The sequence below is a fragment of the Taudactylus pleione genome, unplaced genomic scaffold, assembly GCF_031769625.1.
Source record: "Taudactylus pleione unplaced genomic scaffold, aTauple2 ptg000179l, whole genome shotgun sequence".
Classification (NCBI taxonomy): Eukaryota; Metazoa; Chordata; class Amphibia; order Anura; family Myobatrachidae; genus Taudactylus; species Taudactylus pleione.
The window spans coordinates 17,052,433-17,074,013 of record NW_028284581.1 but is presented as its reverse complement, the minus strand read 5'-3'; the positions used below and the strand labels follow the sequence as shown (position 1 = coordinate 17,074,013).

The window sequence follows — 21,581 nt, the reverse complement described above, 5'->3', positions numbered from 1 at the left end:
TACAGCAAGTCAGACAAACCATTGTCCACAAAATATATTTTACACTGGTGTCTTAGAATATGTTCAGCCCAATACTATACCTCATATTAAAATTTAGTGCATTATTCCAACTAACATTCATGATATCACAAACTGGGTATGTACATTCCACGGGTAAAGTAAGTATTGAACACATCAACGTTTTTTCAGTAAAAATATTTGTAATGAAGCTATTATAATAACATTTTCACCAAATGTCAGCAACAACCCATGCGATCCACATATGCAAAGATCCACTCTGTGTTGGACTGGGTCATGAAGGGGTAATCAGGGCAACCATTGGTAGGGGCCCATATGTAACTATGTATGTCACTGAAGTGGGGGTGGCCTTACTGTGGAATCTGAATACATGTTTCCACCACAGTAATTCTATATCCAGCTTAAATAAATAAAATATAAACTCTGAAAATAAAATTTGTGCTATAAAAACCTTTCACTCACATGTGAAATGCTAACCACTAACATGACATGCTGGGACATGTAGTACCATTATAGCCAGTTTCCACCATGCCTTCACAGTCCACTGTATTTCTATATACAGAATATAACAAGACACTGGGGGCTAACCTGCACTGAACAGTGTGGCACTGTGCTCAGCCCCCATAGTAGTGTGTGGTTTCCTCTGTCTCTGACTCTGCTGTTAGTGTGGAGTGCAGGCCACAGGAGGAGCACAGTTATGGCACAATGCTCAGCCCCCATAGTAGTGTGTGGTTTCCTCTGTCTCTGACTCTGCTGTTAGTGTGGAGTGCAGGCCACAGGAGGAGCACAGTTGTGGCACTGTTCTCAGCCCCCATAGTAGTGTGTGGTTTCCTCTGTCTCTGACTCTGCTGTTAGTGTGGAGTGCAGGCCACAGGAGGAGCACAGTTATGGCACAATGCTCAGCCCCCATAGTAGTGTGTGGTTTCCTCTGTCTCTGACTCTGCTGTTAGTATAGAGTGCAGGCCACAGGAGGAGCACAGTTATGGCACAATGCTCAGCCCCCATAGTAGTGTGTGGTTTCCTCTGTCTCCAACTCTGCTGTTAGTGTAGAGTACAGGCCAAAGAAGGAGCACAGTTATGGCACAATGCTCAGCCCCCATAGTAGAGTGTGATTTCCTCTGTCTCTGACTCTGCTGTTAGTGTGGAGTGCAGGCCACAGGAGGAGCACAGTTGTGGCACTGTGCTCAGCCCCCATAGTAGTGTATGGTTTCCTCTGTCTCTGACTCTGCTGTTAGTGTGGAGTGCAGGCCACAGGAGGAGCACAGTTATGGCACAATGCTCAGCCCCCATAGTAGTGTGTGGTTTCCTCTGTCTCTGACTCTGCTGTTAGTGTGGAGTGCAGGCCACAGGAGGAGCACAGTTGTGGCACTGTGCTCAGCCCCCATAGTAGTGTGTGGTTTCCTCTGTCTCTGACTCTGCTGTTAGTATAGAGTGCAGGCCACAGGAGGAGCACAGTTAAGGCACAATGCTCAGCCCCCATAGTAGTGTGTGGTTTCCTCTGTCTCCAACTCTGCTGTTAGTGTAGAGTACAGGCCAAAGAAGGAGCACAGTTATGGCACAATGCTCAGCCCCCATAGTAGAGTGTGATTTCCTCTGTCTCTGACTCTGCTGCTAGTGTGGAGTGCAGGCCACAGGAGGAGCACAGTTGTGGCACTGTGCTCAGCCCCCATAGTAGTGTGTGGTTTCCTCTGTCTCTGACTCTGCTGTTAGTGTGGAGTGCAGGCCACAGGAGGAGCACAGTTATGGCACAATGCTCAGCCCCCATAGTAGTGTGTGGTTTCCTCTGTCTCTGACTCTGCTGTTAGTGTGGAGTGCAGGCCACAGGAGGAGCACAGTTGTGGCACTGTGCTCAGCCCCCATAGTAGTGTGTGGTTTCCTCTGTCTCTGACTCTGCTGTTAGTATAGAGTGCAGGCCACAGGAGGAGCACAGTTATGGCACAATGCTCAGCCCCCATAGTAGTGTGTGGTTTCCTCTGTCTCCAACTCTGCTGTTAGTGTAGAGTACAGGCCAAAGAAGGAGCACAGTTATGGCACAATGCTCAGCCCCCATAGTAGAGTGTGATTTCCTCTGTCTCTGACTCTGCTGTTAGTGTGGAGTGCAGGCCACAGGAGGAGCACAGTTGTGGCACTGTGCTCAGCCCCCATAGTAGTGTATGGTTTCCTCTGTCTCTGACTCTGCTGTTAGTGTGGAGTGCAGGCCACAGGAGGAGCACAGTTGTGGCACTGTGCTCAGCCCCCATAGTAGTGTGTGGTTTCCTCTGTCTCTGACTCTGCTGTTAGTGTGGAGTGCAGGCCACAGGAGGAGCACAGTTATGGCACAATGCTCAGCCCCCATAGTAGTGTGTGGTTTCCTCTGTCTCTGACTCTGCTGTTAGTGTGGAGTGCAGGCCACAGGAGGAGCACAGTTATGGCACAATGCTCAGCCCCCATAGTAGTGTGTGGTTTCCTCTGTCTCCAACTCTGCTGTTAGTGTAGAGTACAGGCCAAAGAAGGAGCACAGTTATGGCACAATGCTCAGCCCCCATAGTAGAGTGTGATTTCCTCTGTCTCTGACTCTGCTGTTAGTGTGGAGTGCAGGCCACAGGAGGAGCACAGTTATGGCACAATGCTCAGCCCCCACAGTAGTGTGTGGTTTCCTCTGACTCTGCTGTTAGTGTGGAGTGCAGGCCACAGGAGGAGCACAGTTATGGCACAATGCTCAGCCCCCATAGTAGTGTGTGGTTTCCTCTGACTCTGCTGTTAGAGTAGAGTGCAGGCCACAGGAGGAGCACAGTTATGGCACAATGCTCAGCCCCCATAGTAGTGTGTGGTTTCCTCTGACTCTGCTGTTAGTGTAGAGTGCAGGCCACAGGAGGAGCACAGTTAATGGGGCCTACAATAAATCCAATTCCCACTTCAGATAACTTGTAGCAGAACAGGATTTTGACAGCAATAATTAGATTCAGTTGAATTTTTACATCCCCAGTTCTTTAGACGAGTGCTTGGCTTCTCCCACTGCTCGTAGTTTCCGCTAACCCATAACTTCCCTTGTTCCCGGAACCCAGGAGAACTTAACATTACAGATGAGGGAGTGACGGACGGCTATACTGGCTGCGGGTTTTCATTTTTTAGAAAATCCATTTTAGAATACGCTAAACAAGCCCTCAGCACAGATATTTTACTTTGCTAGCAATAGAAAAAAAATGAACATCAATTTTGGGTTTGTGATGGACATATCGTATAATTTTATATTTTCTTTTATAATGGTTGCTACATGTTTTCAAATACTGTTATCTACTTTACACAGCCACATAGATCTCTTAGATTAAGTAACTTACTCTTCTCGAGCTCAGATAAACTATACCTATTTCAAAGACAGAGCAGTTAATTGTGATTTGTTAATTATTCATGTGATGCTCTTTATTTCTTTTTTCTCTAAAGCAATCTCCTATAGCAATGCATCTCAACCGTTACAGTTTCTATAACCAAATTGTCTAGCAAAGGAAAAACCGTCTGCAGTGCCTACAGTAAAATAGCTTGCAATAAAAGTAACAAATACTGGTCATGTGCTCCATTTTGTTCCTATGGGGTCTGTGTTTAGAGGACAGACAGAAGATTTAGGATGTCAGTGTAGATACAGGTTGAGTAGAAGCCAATAACTACATATGAGGAAAAAAAAACTGCACCATCGTAGTATTCATTATTGACTTTTACATGTCAATAATTAACAGCTCATCAGTGCATTTCTGCAAATATGGCTTATGTTCCTAAACAAGGGAGTATCCTTAGATAATTGGAACCTATTGAACTCTGTTCATCTTGTGCTGCATATAGATCTTTCTTTTTAATACACATTACTGCTGCAGCTTGACAAGACCAGCTGCCTTTTTTTAAACATCATCTGCATATTAAGTACAATTTTGTAGTGCTTGTATACTATTTTGGCTATACACTACATATTATAATATAGCATTACATTACAAATGGTTCTGGAATGAACAAATGTTTAACCGAAGTTTATTTTAAATTGTACTTTGTGCACCCCCAGTAAAAGATATGAGAATATTGGTGCTTTAACAATGCAACTTCATTTCTACCTTTTTTTCTATGTTCACCTAGTGTTAGGTGTGAATTTATGTAGGCATGCCAACAATATTTCAGGCACTACTTTTTTTCATATGTCAATGGGATTATAAACTGTCAGTACTATATTTATATAAATATTCATGATCACTATTCACTACTTGTGCCTTTTTACACTGATATTTAGAATGAAGCTAATGCATACCACTTCCAAACTTTAATCGCTCTGCACATATTAAATCTACCCCACCTTCAGTGCACCGTGGTTTTACCAAGGTGCAGTTTGCTCTTTCCTTATCTTCTGATCTGGGTGACACTGCTAGCTGATGCTGGGTTAAGTGGGTTGGACCACAGGAGTATGCACTTGAAGACAAATTTGGCTCCATCCCCTACATAGACCCCTCCTGCTTCCCTGAAGCTTCAGTTATTTTCTATTGCCTGTTTAGTGAGTCACTATGTTTCTCTGTTCCTTAAAGTTAACTTTATTTTTCTTGTTTTGATTTGTATTTTTGTCACCAGCCTCCGCTCCTGTTTACAGGGCTCAGGCAGTCAGAGCGTATCCTGTTAGTAAGGGATTAATCTTTAATCATTAGAGGTGGCACACTTGAAGATGAAGTCTCTGTATTCTGTCATCAGTTTAATGTTAGAAAGGGAGTTGTTGGCATCCCTCAATGTCAAAGATGCTTATCTTCATGTTCCAATTTGACAGGATCATCAAAGGTTACTGCTGTTCTCAGTGGGAGTCCATCACTTCCAGTCCCAACCTCTTCCGTTTGGTTTATCCACAGCTCCCAGAGTGTTTATGAAGATAATGGCTCACATGGTACAGCTTTACTCAGAAAAAAGGGTGTTGCCATTATTCCATATTTTTACGACTTGTTAGTAAAAGCAGGTTCAGAGTCTATGCAGATGCAGCATTTGGAGATGGTCAAAGAAGCATTGGAATCCCACGAGTGGGATCTCAAGTCCAATCTCATTCCATCTCAGCGAATGATCTTTTTAGGTCTCCTTTTCGATTCTCACATTCAGCAAGTCTATCTTCCTTCAGAAAAGGTTCAGGATCTACAGTCTTTGGTCAGGACTGTAATTCAGCTTCCACAGGTTTCTATCCTCAGGGATATGAAGCTTCTGGGGAAGATGGTGGCATCATTCAAGACAGTTCCTTTTGCCAGGTTCCATTCCCATCCTCTACAGTACCAGATCCTGGCCCATTGGGTCCGAAAGGATATTTGTTTGGACAAGTAGTTCTTTTGCTTGTCACCTCAGACACTGAAATATTTCCAGTGATGGCTACAGCCTCAGAACTTGTCCAGGGGCAATCCCTTCTGGATCTGGGATTGGATCCTCATCACCACTGACCCCAGTTTGATTGGTTGGGGTGTGGTGATTCCCAGCCTCCAGTTTCAGGGCCGCTGGTCCAGGTCCGAGGCATGGCTCCCAATCAACATTCTGGAATTAGCTGTCATATTGACTCTTCTGCAGGCTCAGGACATCTTGCACAAGAAGCCAGTTTGCATTGAATTGGACAGTGCCACCATGGTGGCATATATCAATCGCCAGAGAAGCACTCAAAGTCACCAGGCTATGTTGGAGGTATCTCTGATCTTTTCTTAGGCAGAGGCCTGGGTACCTCCGATATCGGCCATCCACGTTCCTGGGGTGGAGAGCTGAGAGGCAGACTTTTATAAATCGTCACTCAGTGCACCTGGAGGAGTGGGAACTCCATCAGGAGATTTTTCAGGCCATAGCAAACCAATGGGGTATGCCCGATATAGATCAAATGGCCTTTCACCTCAACAAGAATTGCCAATTTACGGTGCAAGGTCCAGGGAACCTCAGGCAAATTTGGTGAATGTTCTGTCGGTACCCTGATCCTTCTGTTTGGGGTATCTTTTTCTTCCTCTGTCCCATGTTGGCCAGGGTGCTTCAGAAGATTTGCCATGCCGATGCCCCATGGCGTCTTCCCCTCAAAGAAGATCTACTTCATCAAGGGCCATGTCTTCACACCAATTTTTCTCAACTAACTTTGACATCGTGGCTTTTGAGACCAGTGATTTCTACAATGCTTCAGGCCAGGAAGCCTGTTAGGTCCAAAATTTACCACCAAGTCTGATGTGAACGCTGTCATCTTTCCACCAAGGTTTTCAGACTCTCACCTCTTCTGGCTTAAGAGGGATTGTCAAAAGGTCTCCGTCTGTCTTCTTTAAAGGGGCAGGTGTCAGCCCTTTCTGTGCTATTTCAGAAATGTTTGCCAGTCACTCTGGAGGTGCAGACATTTCTGCAGGGTGTGCTTAGCCTCCAATCACCTTATGCAGTGTCTTGCAAAAGTATTCAACCTGTAATTTATGTATTTTTTTAATCTGAATTTTATGTGATGGATATGCACAAAATATTCTAATTTGGTGAAGTTAAATGAGAAAAATATATCTATAAAAAAGAATCTTTATAAATAAAATTCTGAAAATTGGCATGTGCATATGTAATCACCCCCTTTGCTATGAACCCCCTCAAAAGTTCTGGTACAACCAATTACCTTCAGAAGTCACATAATTAGTGAAATTAAGTCCACCTGTGTGAAATCTAAGTGTCACGTGATCTGTCAGTATAAACACATCTTTACTGAAAGGCCCCAGAGGCTGCAACACCACTAAGCAAGAGGCATCACACCATGAAGACCAAGGAGCTCTCCAAACAAGTCAGGGACAAAGTTGTTGAGAAGTACAATTCTGGGTTAGGTTATAAAAAAATATCCAAATCTTTGATGATCCCCCGGAGCACCATCAAATCCATCATCATCAAATGGAAAGAACATGGTACCACAACAAACCTGCCAAGAGAGGGCCGCCCACCAAAACTCACAGACCGGGCAAGGAGGGCATTAATCAGAGAGGCAGCACAGAGACCAAAGGTAACCCTGAAGGAGCTGCAGAGTTCCACAGCAGTGTATCTGTGCATGTGACCACAATAAGCCTTACACTCCATAGAGCTGAGCTTTATGGAAGAGTGGCCTGAAAAAAGGCATTACTTAGTGATAAAAATAAGAAGACACGATTTGAGTTTGCCAAAAGGCATGTGGGCGACTCCCCAAATGTATGGAGGAAGGTGCTCTGGTCAGATGAGACTAAAATTTAACTTTTCGGCCACCAAGTAAAACGCTATGTCTGGCGCAAACCCAACACATCCCATCACCCCAAGAACACCATTACCACAGTGAAACATGGTGGTGGCAGGATCATGCTGTGGGGATGTTTTTCAGCAGCAGGGACTGGGAAACTGATTCGAGTCGAGGGAAAGATGGATGATGCTAAATACAGGGATATTCTTGAGCAAAACCTGTTTCAGTCTGCCAGTCATTTGAGACTGGGACGGAGGTTCACCTTCCAGCAGGATAATGACCCGATGCATACTGCTAAAGCAACAGTCAAGTGGTTTAAGGGGAAACATTTAAATGTGTTGGAATGGCCTAGTCAAAGCCCAGATCTCAATCCAATTGAGAATCTGTGGTCAGACTTGAAGATTGCTGTTCACAAGTGGAAACCATCCAACATGAAGGAGCTGGAGCAGTTTTGCCTTGAGGAATGGGCAAAAATCACAGGGGCAAGATGTGGCAAACTCATAGAGACTTATCCAAAACGACTTGCAGCTGTAATTGCCGCAAAAGGTGGCTCGATAAAGTACTGACTTTAGAGGGTGAATAGTTATGCACGCTGAAATTATCTGTTATGTTGTCCTAAATGTTGTTTGATTCACAATATAAAAAAAAACACAACTTCACAGTTGTAGGCATGTTCTGTGAATGAAATGATGCACACCTTCAGACAATCCATTTTAATTCCAGGTTGTGAGGCAACAAAACATGAAAAATGAAATGGGGGTGAATACTTCTGCAAGGCACTGTATTCCTCCTATTCCTCCTTGTGATTTATATTGGTCCTGGACGCTCTTCAAAAACCACCTTGAAGGTTGTCTTCCTTCTACCCATCGCTTTGTCTAGAAGGGTGTCTGAAGTGGTTGCACTGTCCTGTTCGCCTCCCTTAATTTTTTCATGCAGATAGGGTGGTATTACGGACTAAGCCGTCTTTCTTGCCTAAGGTAGTGCCCAAGTTTCATATGAATCAGGACGCTGTTCTTCGTTCTTTTCTGTGTTCTTCTTCCTCTTAAGATTCCTTGCTTCATCATTTAGATGTTGTGAGGGCATTATGGAATTACAATCATCATACCTCTGGTTTTCACCATACTGATTCTCTCTTAGTGCTGGTGGATGCTCTGAAGCGTAGTTGGCCGGCCACCAATAGTTCTATTGCCAGATGCGTGACTGCAGCTATTCGTCAGGCATATCTGTCCTCTGATGTGCCTGTTCCTATTTCACTCAAGGCTTATTCAACATGGGTGGTCGGGGTATCATGGGCGCTTCGCCGTGGCGCTTCAGTAAAACAGTTGTGCAAGGCGGCAACCTTTTATTGTTTTCATACTTTTGGTTATTCCGAGGCTGGTATTGGCTGCCGTTCTGTGATTTGCTACTAAATCTGAATCAGGCTGTTAATGTGAATGGGTGGATTATATGTTATTGAATTGAAGATGTAAACAATATTCTTAAATGAGACATTTGTAATGTTGAGTAAATAATGTACATACTAGAAAATGCTTTACAAAAATAAATGTTTTGCAGCAACAGTGAATTTCAGTACCACAAATGCAGCTGCTGTCAAACTTCTGTAATGACAGTGCTGTATAACCTTAATTCTCATAGAGAATTACACTTTTGTTTACTTAAATTTATTTGTAGCTTTCTTTTGAAAGAATCAGTTTAATGCTATTCAATATAAGTAATAGTATTTAAAAAAATGAATTTCAAATGTTCAGTTCTTTATTGTCTTTCATTTCCTAGCTGTTGTGACTGGCTCGTAAATGTTTGCAGAAGAAGGAAGGAACTGAGAGCTCGAACTGTCTGGTTGGGATGCCCAGAGAAATGTGAGGAAAAATATCCTAGGAATGCTATAAAAAACCAGAAATACAACATCTTTACGTTTGTACCTGGGGTAAGAACACAGCCTATTTAGTGTTATAAACATACACAGAAATTATACATATGTGAACATTGCGAGCTACCAACCTACATTCATTAGTACTGCTGGTGAAATTCTACTCTCTGATCATACAGGGCCTGATTCAGATATTTATGGAATTGCACAACCACAGGGAAGCGGCTGTGCAATACCGTACAACTAATATGCTAATGCTAAAGGAGGCGTTTGAAGGAAAAAAATGCCTCCTGCTGGCATCGCAGATCCGAGTGCTGCATCCTAAATCGCAGCATCGGGTAATTTGTGAGACCATCGCCCACACAGCTCTGTAGCCGAGACAAGTTAATCTGCGTCGGAAGATACGGGCCCTGGCCTTGGCACTCCCAGAAATTGGGCGACGGGCAGCGGCTCCTTCCCTCTTGCATGAGGCTCTGCGCATGCGCACAACACCGGCTTCTAGGGACTGTATCGGCTGCTGCCCCTATAAGCCGAGTAGGGCTGCCCAAAAGGAAGAGCAGTGGCTTCCACTGGAAGCAGCTCTCAGCTAATTGCAGCTCATACTGGCAGTCCCACGGGAAAAAAACCCTCCCCCTGGGACTGTCTGTCCTGTCTGTGACTGGCAGTTTATGCTTCCAATGGGAAGCCACTGCCAGTCACAGTGTAGCCAGTGCAGTCACGGACTGCAAATGACTCACTGAAGTAGCGGAATTTACTGGGAAGGCTGCAGTAAAATCAGTCACTGGGGGTGGCACGCCCTTAAATTGACAAGGCCTGTTTTCTAAAAAATAACTGTTTTCTAAAAATAACTGTAATAAAATAGCATTATTATTACCTAAACAAATATTGTACATTAACAGATTAGACCTAAAGTAAAGACATTGGGTATGTGTAGTTCTTAAATGGAAAGGGTCATAGCATATCAAATATTTAGCAGATGTACCTATTGTTCAATATCCTCCCCTCTGCCATCTTTCTAATTTTAGTATGCAAGGCCTGTTTTAGCATTCTGGCTTTTTACTAACAGACAGAAATGTGTCATAGGCTTCATCCATGATCTCAAGACTGGAGGAATCTGTTTGTCTTCAGTACAAACAGGTTTTCTGATAGATTGTGAGAAGATAGAGAAAAATATTCTTTGAATGTGCAGTTGCCTAACAAAAACCTCAACAGGGCAAACCTTGCCATTTGATATAGTAAGATCCAAGTCTCAAATGGCATAATTAGAAATAATGCAGGGAAGAGGTCCTCCTCTGCTTCATAGGTTTAGATACATTTCCCCCTATATGAAGAGAACGGTAATTAATGACAAGAGTAGAGGAGACACAATAAAGGTAGTTATTTTCTTTCTCTTACATTTTTGGTCCTGTTGCCAGTTATCTTGCACATCTCAAAGCAAGTGCAAGTAGCACATGGTGATATGTGTCTAAGGGTTCTTTTTCATATATGGTAGCTGCCACCGGATGATGAGGCAGTGATGTGCTAAGGGAAGGCTCCTCATTATAATGTATCATTTGGTAATTAAAAAACATAAAAAATGTTGTCTTTACCATGAGTTAATTGCAGTATGCACAATTCAAGTGTCAAGTACAATTTGACCACGGAGTTCCTGATGCGGGGTTAAAAATACGCTTGTTAGCATCTTGTGTGTTGTCACACTGCACATGCTCGGGAATCAAATGTACATAAGTAGAAGTGATGCAGAATTGTACGCATGTCGGTGAAATTGCCACTTGTGACTAATGAGGTGTAACTGTGCTGTAGTGGGGTGTTCTCCTGCAGGCAAAGTTAAGAGATTGCATTTTGACACAAGAACGGACTATGCAGAGTTGGAGGGAAGCATGAATAAACTTGTTTGGAGGTGTATAATTTGCATTAAGTATAAGTTGTTGCAAGAGTGCACTGGTGGGCCTAATCCAGAGATGGACGCTTTTGCACAGCAGCAGTGGCAGTTCTAGGGGCAAGTAAGCAGGGCAGTCTCCCTATGTTGACAATTAGTGCACTCACCTACCTTTCTCACATACCCAAACATTTGGCTACCCTCTAGAAGGGACAGACAAGAATGTAGAAGGGACAGCTCTATATCCTAGTCTGATATTGAGTTAGACTTTGAGGTTCCCTCTGATCATGAGGAAATCGGGTCTATAGCCTCTGAGCCCTTTTCTATTCTGGACGATTCTCAGCCTCAAGAGGATGTAGTTTCTTTGATTAAGGCGGTTAAATCGGTACTGCAATTCAAGGAAGCTGAGCAGGCCCCTTTGTCCAATGCTCCAGTATTTAAGCGTCAAAAGAAGGTAGTTTCAGAATTTCTTTCCTCTGCGCAGCTTGAGGACCTTTTGGCGGGGGTATGGTCCCACCCTAATAGGCACTTCCAGGTTTCTAAGCGCATTACTTCCTTTTATCCTCTGCCTGCTGCCGATCGGTCTAAATGGGAGTCTCCTCCCCTGGTTGACGCTGCCGTTGCCCGCCTGGTCAAAAATATCTCTCTTTTTATTCCTAATATGGCATCCCTTAAAGATCCGGCATATAGGAAGCTGGACACTTTTCTCAAATCTATTTATTCCAATGCAGGTGCGGTAGCTCGTCCGGCCCTGGCATCTGCCTGGGTTGCTAAGGCCATCGGTCGCTGGGCGGATGCCCTGGAAGATGTTACCACTTCAGGTACTCACAGGAATGAGCTTTTGTCTCTCGTGGAGCATATCCGGGGGGCATCTTCCTAACTGGGGGAGGCAGCTATAGGCACAGGTATTCTAACTTCCAAGATATCGGCGTCTTCCGTGTCAGCCAGAAGAGCCCTCTGGCTTCGTTCCTGGCATGCTGATGCATACTCTAAGGCCCTTAAGGGGGATATTCTCTTTCATCCGGAATTGGACAAGATAGTGGCTACGGTAGCAGCATCTAAAACGGCTTGTCTAGGTCACACTCTTCTAATTTTCGTTCCTTTCGTACGCAGGGAAAAGCCAAGGGTCTGTCATTCTGTAGGTCCCAAGGATCCTCCGCTAGAGGTTCTAAGCCAGCAAGTAAGCAGCCCTGGTCTACCAGGTGCCCGGCTGCTAGCTGACAAGCCTGCTGCATGATGGGGTGGGCCTCCACCTGGGGGACACCATCATGGGAGGCCGGCTTCTTCTTCTTTCAGAAATTTGGAGGGCGAACATGATGGACGCCTCGGTAAGGGGGGTACTCTTCCAGGGATATGCGTTGACATTTTCGGGAGCGCCCTCCCGCCCATTTCTTTTTGACAGGTCTTCCTTTGGATCAAGAAAAAGCATGAGCTCTGAGGGAGTCTGTCTGCTCTCTTCTGGACTCCAAAGTCATACTTCTGGTTCCTTCGTCTCAGCGGGGCACGGGCTTCTATGCCAACCTCTTACTGGTGAGGAAGCTGAATGGTTCCTTACCACTGATTCTCAGCCTAAAGTCACTCAACTGGTACTTGATAATTCCCAAGTTCTGCATGGAATTGCTTCATACTAGCTATGGAGTCGGGGAACTTCATGGCCTTCTTAGACGTCCAGGATGCATATTTGCATATTCCCATCTGTCTCAGTCATCAGCGATTCCTCAGGTTTGCGGTCCAGGAGGATCATTTCCAATTTCAAGCTTTGCCATTTGGACTTTCCACGGCTCCTCTTTTCTTCAAGAAGGTCTTGGCGGTCATGGTGGCTCATCTTCGGAGCAGAGGAATCTTAATATTTCCTTATCTTGACGACTTGCTCCTCCTGTCCCAGTCTCAGGAGGTTCTTAGGGAGCAAATTTTGGTCACGGTGGCTCTTCTGCAGGCTCATGGTAGGGTTGTCAATTGGTAGAAATCCTCTCTTACTCCCTCTCAAGAAATGGTGCATTTTGGGGCCTTGCTGGACTCAAGGGCTCAGCAGATGTTCCTACTGGCAGACAAGGTTTCGGACTTACAGTGCAAGATTCATTTGTTTCTGCATTACTGTCGGGTGTCAATTCACTCTTGCATGCAGGTTTTGGGCACGCTGGTCTCCACCATCGACATGTTGGAGCTGTCATCTACATAAACCATCAAGGTGGCAGTCGCGCCGCCATGAGGGAAGTCGGTCGCATTCTCCTGTGGGCGGAAAGGCATCTTTCGTTCCTGTCAGCGGTTAACATTCCCCAGAGTGCAAAATTGGGAAGCGGACTTCCTAAGCTGTCAGGACGTTCATTCAGGTGAATGGGCCCTACATCCGGACGTCTTTCAACTCCTGGTTCTTCGCTGGGGCTTGTCGAACATCGACATGATGGTGTTTTGACACAATCACCAAGTTTCAAGATACTGCTTTCGCACCAGAGATCCGGCGACCTTTCTGGTGGACGCTCTGGTGGTTCAGTGGACCTTCCCCCTCCTGTACATCTTCCCTCCAGTCTCTCCGATTTCGTGGGTCCTCCGCAAAGTAAACTTGGAGGGCGGCATGGTGATCCTGGTGGCTCCCGATTGGCTGCAAAGGGCATGGTACGCAGATCTTGAGGGACTCTCCGTCGACGCTCTTCTGCGTCTTTCACTGCGGCTAGATCTTCTGTCTCAGGGCTTGTGCTTTCATCTGGCCCATCTCGCTTTGATGGGGTGGCTCTTGAGACATCCGTCTTGAGAGCTAAAGGGTTCTCCTGTTCAGTCATTAACACTATGCTCAATGCCCGTAAGCCCTCTTCTGCTAGTATTTACCCTCAGCTTTGTTGGACTTACTTTGACTGGTGTTAGGCTAGGAATCTTAACCCCAGGTCATTCCGACTTTCTTGAGTTCTCTCCTTTGTGCAGGCGGGGTTGGATTTGGAGCTCTGCCTTGCTTCTCTGAAAGTGCAGGTTTCAGCCCTTTCTGTTATCTTTCAGCGACAGATTGCACTGTTACCTGATGTTTGGACCTATCTTCAGGGTGTCCTCCACGTACAACCTCCATTTGTACCGCCAGTGGCTCCTTGGAATTTGTCTTTGGTTCTTAGAGCCCTACAGTCTTCGCCTTTTGAGCCTTTGGACATGGACATTAGTTTGCCTACTTGGAAGACTGTCTTCCTTCTTGCCATAGCTTCTGCCCGGCGGGTGTCTGACTTGAATGCATTGTCCTGTTTCTCTCCGGACAGAGCGGTTCTTCGAACACGACTAGGCTACCTTCCTAAAGTTGTTTCCAGGTTTCACATAAATCAAGAGATTGTGATTCCTGCTTTCCAGATTCCGGATTCTTCTCCGGAGGAGACCTCCTTGGATGTCATGTGGGCTCTCCGGCTTTATGTGGACTGGACATGGAACTTGTGTAAGACAGATGCTCTTTTTGTCATGTATGATTTTCGCAAATGGGGCTGGCCGGCTACTAAGCAGTCGCTGACCAGATGGATCCGTTTGACTATTCGCTATGCTTATGCAGCGGCAGACCTTTCTGCACTATCCGTGGTAAAGGCTCATTCAACCTGGTCGGTGGAAACTTCGTGAGCAGTGCGACGTGGTGTTTCTGCAGAACAGCTCTAAGTTAGCCACGTGGTTCTCTGCCAATAAGTTCCTAAAGTTCTATTCCTTTGACACTTTCACCTCCCCTGATGCTGCCTTTGGGCGTAGAGTCCTCAGCACAGCCCAGGAGCGTCCCCTGCCTTAGGGGATTAGCTTTGGAACATCCCGGCCTAGAGCCTGTATCCCCTATGGAGGAAGAAGAAAAGGAGATTCATATGCTTACCTTTTCTTTCCTTTCCTTTTCTTCGATAACATAGGGGACACAGGGCTCCCACTCTGACGCACCTGGCTTGCGGGGCTTTGCTCTGCTTCCGGTTCTCCTGTTAAAATTTCCTGTGTGTTTGGACCTGAGTGCGTGCCGGTCTTCCTTCTCCTCCTTCTCGCTCCTTGTATTAGGCTTGTTAACTTAACTGAAGTGGCTGGGGGCGAGGTATAGGGGGAGGGGGGGGTGCCTGGGCTGTGATGAACAATGTTAACTGTGTGGTGCCCAGGCTCCAACCTACCAACCTATACCCAGCGTAGAGCTGTGCCCCCTATGGAACCGAAGAAAGGGATCTAATAGGTAAGCACACAAATCTCCTTTTTGGTAGAGGAGAGGAGGATGAATTATCAGGAGGGCTGGGGGGGCGTAACGAGTGCATTCTTGGAGGCGAGTGTGAGAGGAAGTGACCAGGGTGGAGATGAAGCAGTGTTCGGAGGAGGAGTTCAGAGTGTGGACATTGATCAGGTTGGAAATGTTGTAGGGGGAGGAGTGGGTTATGTGAGAGTGAGGTATTTTTTCTGGAGTGGATTAGGGAGCCAGTGATGCTGGTTGCAGAGGGGGAAGCCAATGCTGTACTTTCTGTGGGGAGACATTTGAATAGAGTTTTAAACTTAGTGCTTTCGTTCTTTTTAGGATAATAGTCGTACATTTCTTTTTCTGCACATTGTGTATTTATTGGTGAATTAATTTGAGTTCAAATATAGATGCTATTTTATTTATTTATGATTGCAATCCATTAAATTTAGCTTGCTGTATCATCAAGTTTTATTCTCTTAATGCTAATAAGTTTGCACAGCTTATTGAACGTTTATATATGCAATAGTAGGAAAAGGCTTGGAATCTTATATGTGCCTTTATTAAAACTCACACAACTAATGGCTGTGTAATTAAAAGGCTGATCTTGTGTCAAGGAAAGAAAATGTCAACTGTCTTTAAGACAGATAAATATTCTCATCTTTATTGAACCAAGCCGCTGTTTTCTCCTTTGGTTTAAATTATTAAATGCATACAAATTGCTTAAACAGCACACATTTTCCAAAGGTCACAAAGTTCATTAAGATTACAGTAAACCATTCATTGTTGTGATTAAAAGCATACGTTATAGTTTTTTAATTAAATTACATTTGTAGTTGGAATTTTTAAACATCTGTTTACTATTGTATGTTACAGTAACAGATAAATGTTTTTACTTTAGCGAACTTTTTCAGACAAACTTTATCTGTTTTTGCTTTCAAATTACTAACATATCTCCGATGCATTAACAACATGAAAAAGTAAATAGGCTTTAATTACACTGTTGCTTGATGCTGACATTTTACTGCATTTAGCGAAATTACTGTACCTACAATACAATCATTATAGAAAGCATATTGCCAATAAAAAAAAAAAAAAAAGCAACTTAAGCAGCATGTGTTTTCCCAACTGGTGCCTTTCAAAACTTTTAGAAATTGGGTGGCAAAATGCACTATAAACTGAATTTGTTGTGGTGCAGTTACCCATTGTGGACCCAAAACCATGGTTAAATTGCCCTAACTGTGTAGTTCAAGCTGTATCTGAATGCCAGCTTTTTGTAAAAACCGGTAAGGCTACAGAACTGCATTATCTGATGGCATTTGGATCGTCATGTCTCAGTCCTATTAATAATTCCTAATGAATTGATTGACTGAATTATTATTAATATCTTGCTAAATCCGCTGTGTGTAGTTGACAGGTGTATTTTTAATTATAAAACCTATGTGTCACGACCCTGTCTAGTTGTCACCTTTTTGCCTTGGGACTTACCCCTGTCAGCTCCCCCATGGATCTGTGTGTGTAATTTGCCTGGAAGATTTGCTCTGACTATTGCACCTGGCCTCTCCTCTGTCTGTGAGCACTGCTAGCCCTGATTGGAATCACAGGTGTGGTTCTGATTCTCAGAGCTGCAGAGATGAATACTCCCTCTGCATGTTGTGCCTTCCACCACTCAGAATGCTACTACCAGACCACCTGTCCATATCTACCAATTGCTGCCAGACCCATGGTATATTTATCCTCTCCTGATAGCATTCTGGGCCTGAACATCTCGTCTTCCCGTGGTGTATGGTTCATGCTGTTTCTGTGTTCTAGTATATCCCTGAAACCTGCTACAGCAATCCCTGGCGCTATCCAGAAAACCTGTTTCAGCTGTACCTGGCAATCCAGTAAATCTGCTGGCAGCAACCCCCGGTGCTTCCAGAAAACCTGTTACAGCCAAACCTGGCAATCCAGTAAGCCTGCTGACAGCAACCCCTGGTGCATCCCGAAAACCTGCTACTGTAATACCTGGCATCCAGACGTCCTGTTACAGCAATACCTGGCCTGTGCTCTGCTGCTAGTCCTACTCCTGGTTGGTCCCTGGCACTCTGTAAACCTGCATCGTGTCACCCTGCCTTGCTTCCTGCTGTGGATCAACTCCTGCCCCTTTTACCTACCTACTTCCTCCCTGAACCTAAAATTCCCAAACCTACCCATTCCTTCCTGAAACCTGTTATTCCCAATTATCCTATCCAGCCTGCACCTGAGTTCCCACCTTGTCACAGCATTTCCAGATTACCCTGTTTAGCCCTCATCTCAGCATTACCTGACTTCCCTTCAGCCATTGTCACATTCCAGTCCAGAGTCAAGTTCCAAGCTCATCAGTTCTATCCACGTTGTTCCATTCCAGAGTCAAGTTCTTAGTTCATCAGTTCAATTCAACAAGTCTTCCTGCCGGTCCCAGTCCGGTCCCTCCAGTTCCTGTCATTTATCATCAAAGGCAGTTTTCACTGCTACACAAGTCTTATAAATAGAGCTATCTACATTATCTGTGATTCCAGTCATGCCGGCCTCCGTTGAAACCCGATCACCACCTGAGACAGGTACCTCGCAGACACCAATTGTGACAGAATGTTCAGGCCCAACGATGGTGGCGGATCAAGCACCTATTAAGGGACTAGATGCTTTCCGTAACCTGGTCACCCGCTTTGATTCACAGGAGGCCGTACAGCATCAAGTGCTACAGCTTTTGAAAATCCTGAATAACCGGCTAGATGTTACCCAAACCTTACCTGAACCCCTAACTACCTTCCTTCAGGCTCTACTCACCAAATTTTTCAGATCATTCCTGAATTTCTTAGAGCTGCCTCTGTCTCGACTAAAACCTCTGCCTTGGAATCCCTAAGAAACAAGGATTCTTCCGAACCAAGTAATGTCAGACATCGTAGTTACCCACGCCCCAAGCTCTCTGTGGCCGAACGCCAGCGGCGCAAAGATTTACAGCTCTGTCTCTATTGTGGGAGTTCTGACCACTTCATTAAAGACTGTTTCCTTTGCAACTCCAGCAGTGGTTCCAAGTTTCAACGTCTCAGTGCCCGTTCCGGCCCCAGCCCGGATTCTGCCCGTTCCGGCCCCAGCCCGGATTCTGCCCGTTCCGGCCCCAGCCCGGATTCTGCCCGTTCCGGCCCCAGCCCGGATTCTGCCCGTTCCGGCCCCAGCCCGGATTCTGCCCGTTCCGGCCCCAGCCCGGATTCTGCCCGTTCCGGCCCCAGCCCGGATTCTGCCCGTTCCGGCCCCAGCCCGGATCTCAAGTCTGGTACCCCAGGAGGGGGTCTAAGGTCTCTTACCCCAGGAAGGGATTTCAAGTCTCGCGCCCCAGGAAGGGGTTCTCAAGTCTCGCGCCCCAGGAGGGGTTCTCAAGTCTCGCGTCCCAGGAGGGGTTCTCAAGTCTCGCGCCCCAGGAGGGGGTCTCGCGCCCCAGGAGGGGTTCTCAAGTCTCGTGCCCCAGGAGGGGTTCTCAAGTCTCGTGCCCCAGGAGGGGTTCTCAAGTCTCGTGCCCCAGGAGGGGTTCTCAAGTCTCGTGCCCCAGGAGGGGTTCTCAAGTCTCGCGCCCCAGGAGGAGGTTTCAAGTTCCTGTTATCAGGGAGAAGTGTCTTGTACTACAAAATCTGATTATGGTTCCTGTTCACCGTCTCCTGCATATATTGTTCCAGAAGATGACAATCTCTGTAGTCTGTTCTCAGCTTTGATTGTTGATGCTACTGTCTCTAGCTCCTCTGGACCCCTTCCAGTCCCATCAGTTGGTTCGACAACCGAACATCTGTCAGCTTCTGTTGTTTTGACTCCTCATAAATTGGAGCATCCTCAAGTCTCTTCCAGCCCTGCACCTGAAAGTGCTCCACAATCCTTGAACACACAGGATTCGTCAGATACTTCACCATGCATTTATTTTGATGGGGACTTATCTCAATACTATGCTTTATTGAAACAATTCTTCGGTATGATGAATTCTTCTCTGCCATGTGGAGTCAAGTCTACTAATATTGTAGAGTTTGTTATCTCATCTTTTCAAGGTAAAGCTTGTGACTGGGTTGCCCCTATTTACAATTCCAAAGATCCAATGCTTCAAAATATAAAGACTTTCAGTGAAGCTGTTGTCAAAGAATTTGGTCCTTACCCTGTAAACCAAAATTCTAGCGAAGTTCTCAGTTCCAAAATATTGTCCAAGCACTCTGTTTGTGCTACCAAGAATTCGTCCTCCACTCCTCTGAAATCCGAACAAGGTCATGTTTTCAAGGGCCAGCGTGCCGAATTCCAGGCATCCTAAGAGAGCAGCACTTTTGAATCTGTAACCCAGAACATGACTTGTGCACACACTTCCTTGTCCCCTTTCTGCTACTGTTCCTCCCAAAATTCTGATCCTGTCCTTCCCAGCCACATATTTCCACAGGAGTTACCAAAGATTCCTGGTCCGTTGGTTGGCACAAAACGTTCTCGCAGCAAAAAGAAGAATCGGCGAAGGTCTTGAACTATCTCCTTTGTAGACTTTCCACTCCAAGTATCCTAAGAAATTGAGAATTGGGAAGATGTCTGAAGAAAGTTTTTGTTTTGGTGTCCGGAGTCCACCCATAAAGAGGGGGGTACTGTCACGACCCTGTCTAGTTGTCACCTTTTTGCCTTGGGACTTACCCCTGTCAGCTCCCCCATGGATCTGTGTGTGTAATTTGCCTGGAGGATTTGCTCTGATTATTGCACCTGGCCTCTCCTCTGTCTGTGAGCACTGCTAGCCCTGATTGGAATCACAGGTGTGGTTCTGATTCTCAGAGCTGCAGAGATGAATACTCCCTCTGCATGTTGTGCCTTCCACCACTCAGAATGCTACTACCAGACCACCTGTCCATATCCACCAATTGCTGCCAGACCCATGGTATATATATCCTCTCCTGATAGCATTCTGGGCCTGAACATCTCGTCTTCCCGTGGTGTATGGTTCATGCTGTTTCTGTGTTCTAGTATATCCCTGAAACCTGCTACAGCAATCCCTGGCGCTATCCAGAAAACCTGTTTCAGCTGTACCTGGCAATCCAGTAAATCTGCTGGCAGCAACCCCCGGTGCTTCCAGAAAACCTGTTACAGCCAAACCTGGCAATCCAGTAAGCCTGCTGACAGCAACCCCTGGTGCATCCCGAAAACCTGCTACTGTAATACCTGGCATCCAGACGTCCTGTTACAGCAATACCTGGCCTGTGCTCTGCTGCTAGTCCTACTCCTGGTTGGTCCCTGGCACTCTGTAAACCTGCATCGTGTCACCCTGCCTTGCTTCCTGCTGTGGATCAACTCCTGCCCCTTTTACCTACCTACTCCCTCCCTGAACCTAAAATTCCCAAACTTACCCATTCCTTCCTGAAACCTGTTATTCCCAATTATCCTATCCAGCCTGCACCTGAGTTCCCACCTTGTCACAGCATTTCCAGATTACCCTGTTTAGCCCTCATCTCAGCATTACCTGACTTCCCTTCAGCCATTGTCACATTCCAGTCCAGTCCAGTTCCAAGCTTATCAGTTCAGTCCACGTTGTTCCAGTCCAGAGTCAAGTTCTTAGTTCATCAGTTCAATTCAACAAGTCTTCCTGCCGGTCCCTCCAGTTCCTGTCATTTATCATCAAAGGCAGTTTTCACTGCTACACAAGTCTTATAAATAGAGCTATCTACATTATCTGTGATTCCAGTCATGCCGGCCTCCGTTGAAACCCGATCACCACCTGAGACAGGTACCTCGCAGACACCAATTGTGACAATATGATCTTTTGTGAGCGTTTTTTCCACAGGTGAGAGATTTTTGGTATTCATTTGGGTGCGTGATTATAATTTTTTCACGTGGCACTCATTTTTTCTATGAGCACCTTCTGAGCAGGTCCAATTTAGTGGGTGCGAGAGACTCCATCAGTACTGTGTGCGAGACCCCCCTGTGTGTGTGTGTGTGTGTGTGTGTGTGTGTGTGTGTGAGATCCTCTGTCACAATGTGTCCCCCCTGGGTATGTCAAATCCCTGTCACAGTGTGTGTCCCCTGTGTGTGTGAGATTTCCTGTAACTTTGTTTGTCCCATGTGTGGTTTGTCTGTCAGGTGTGTCCCGTGTGTGTGTGTGAGACCCCCATGTCAGTCGGCGCTTGTAAGTGGCTGCATCTCCCCCACAGATTTTTGGCTGCAAAAAAACTTTGGAAGCATTTTTTTTTTTAATTGAATACTACCGGTATCAGGAGTGAGCATACCAGCGGTAATTCAAAATTAATTGCAATGCCCGCGTAACTTTTTCTTCTTCAGGGTCCATGGGCTCCACAGGGACACCTTGGGGGGGTGTAGGTGTAGGTGATAGCTTGGACATCCGGGCACTACACAGTTAATTTTCAACTCCCAGGATGAACCGAGCATCTTTCCCTATACCCCGCCCCTGATCCAGAGGCACCTCACTTCTTGTTGATGCCCGGCCGGAGTCGGGTCACTGTAACGC

At 45.7% G+C, this 21,581-nt stretch overlaps 1 protein-coding gene across 4 annotated transcripts in view; it reads left to right on the top strand.

Moving 5' to 3' along the window:
• The window catches only part of ATP9B (ATPase phospholipid transporting 9B), a 434,681-nt gene that overhangs the window by 47,146 nt on the left and 365,954 nt on the right, over nt 1-21,581 (top strand). For all 4 annotated transcript variants that reach the window (XM_088475905.1, XM_088475902.1, XM_088475901.1 and 1 more), the window contains exon 3: nt 8,969-9,119. In XM_088475905.1, the coding sequence (XP_088332031.1) occupies nt 8,969-9,119 (151 nt within the window). The remainder of the gene's footprint in view (nt 1-8,968; nt 9,120-21,581) is intronic.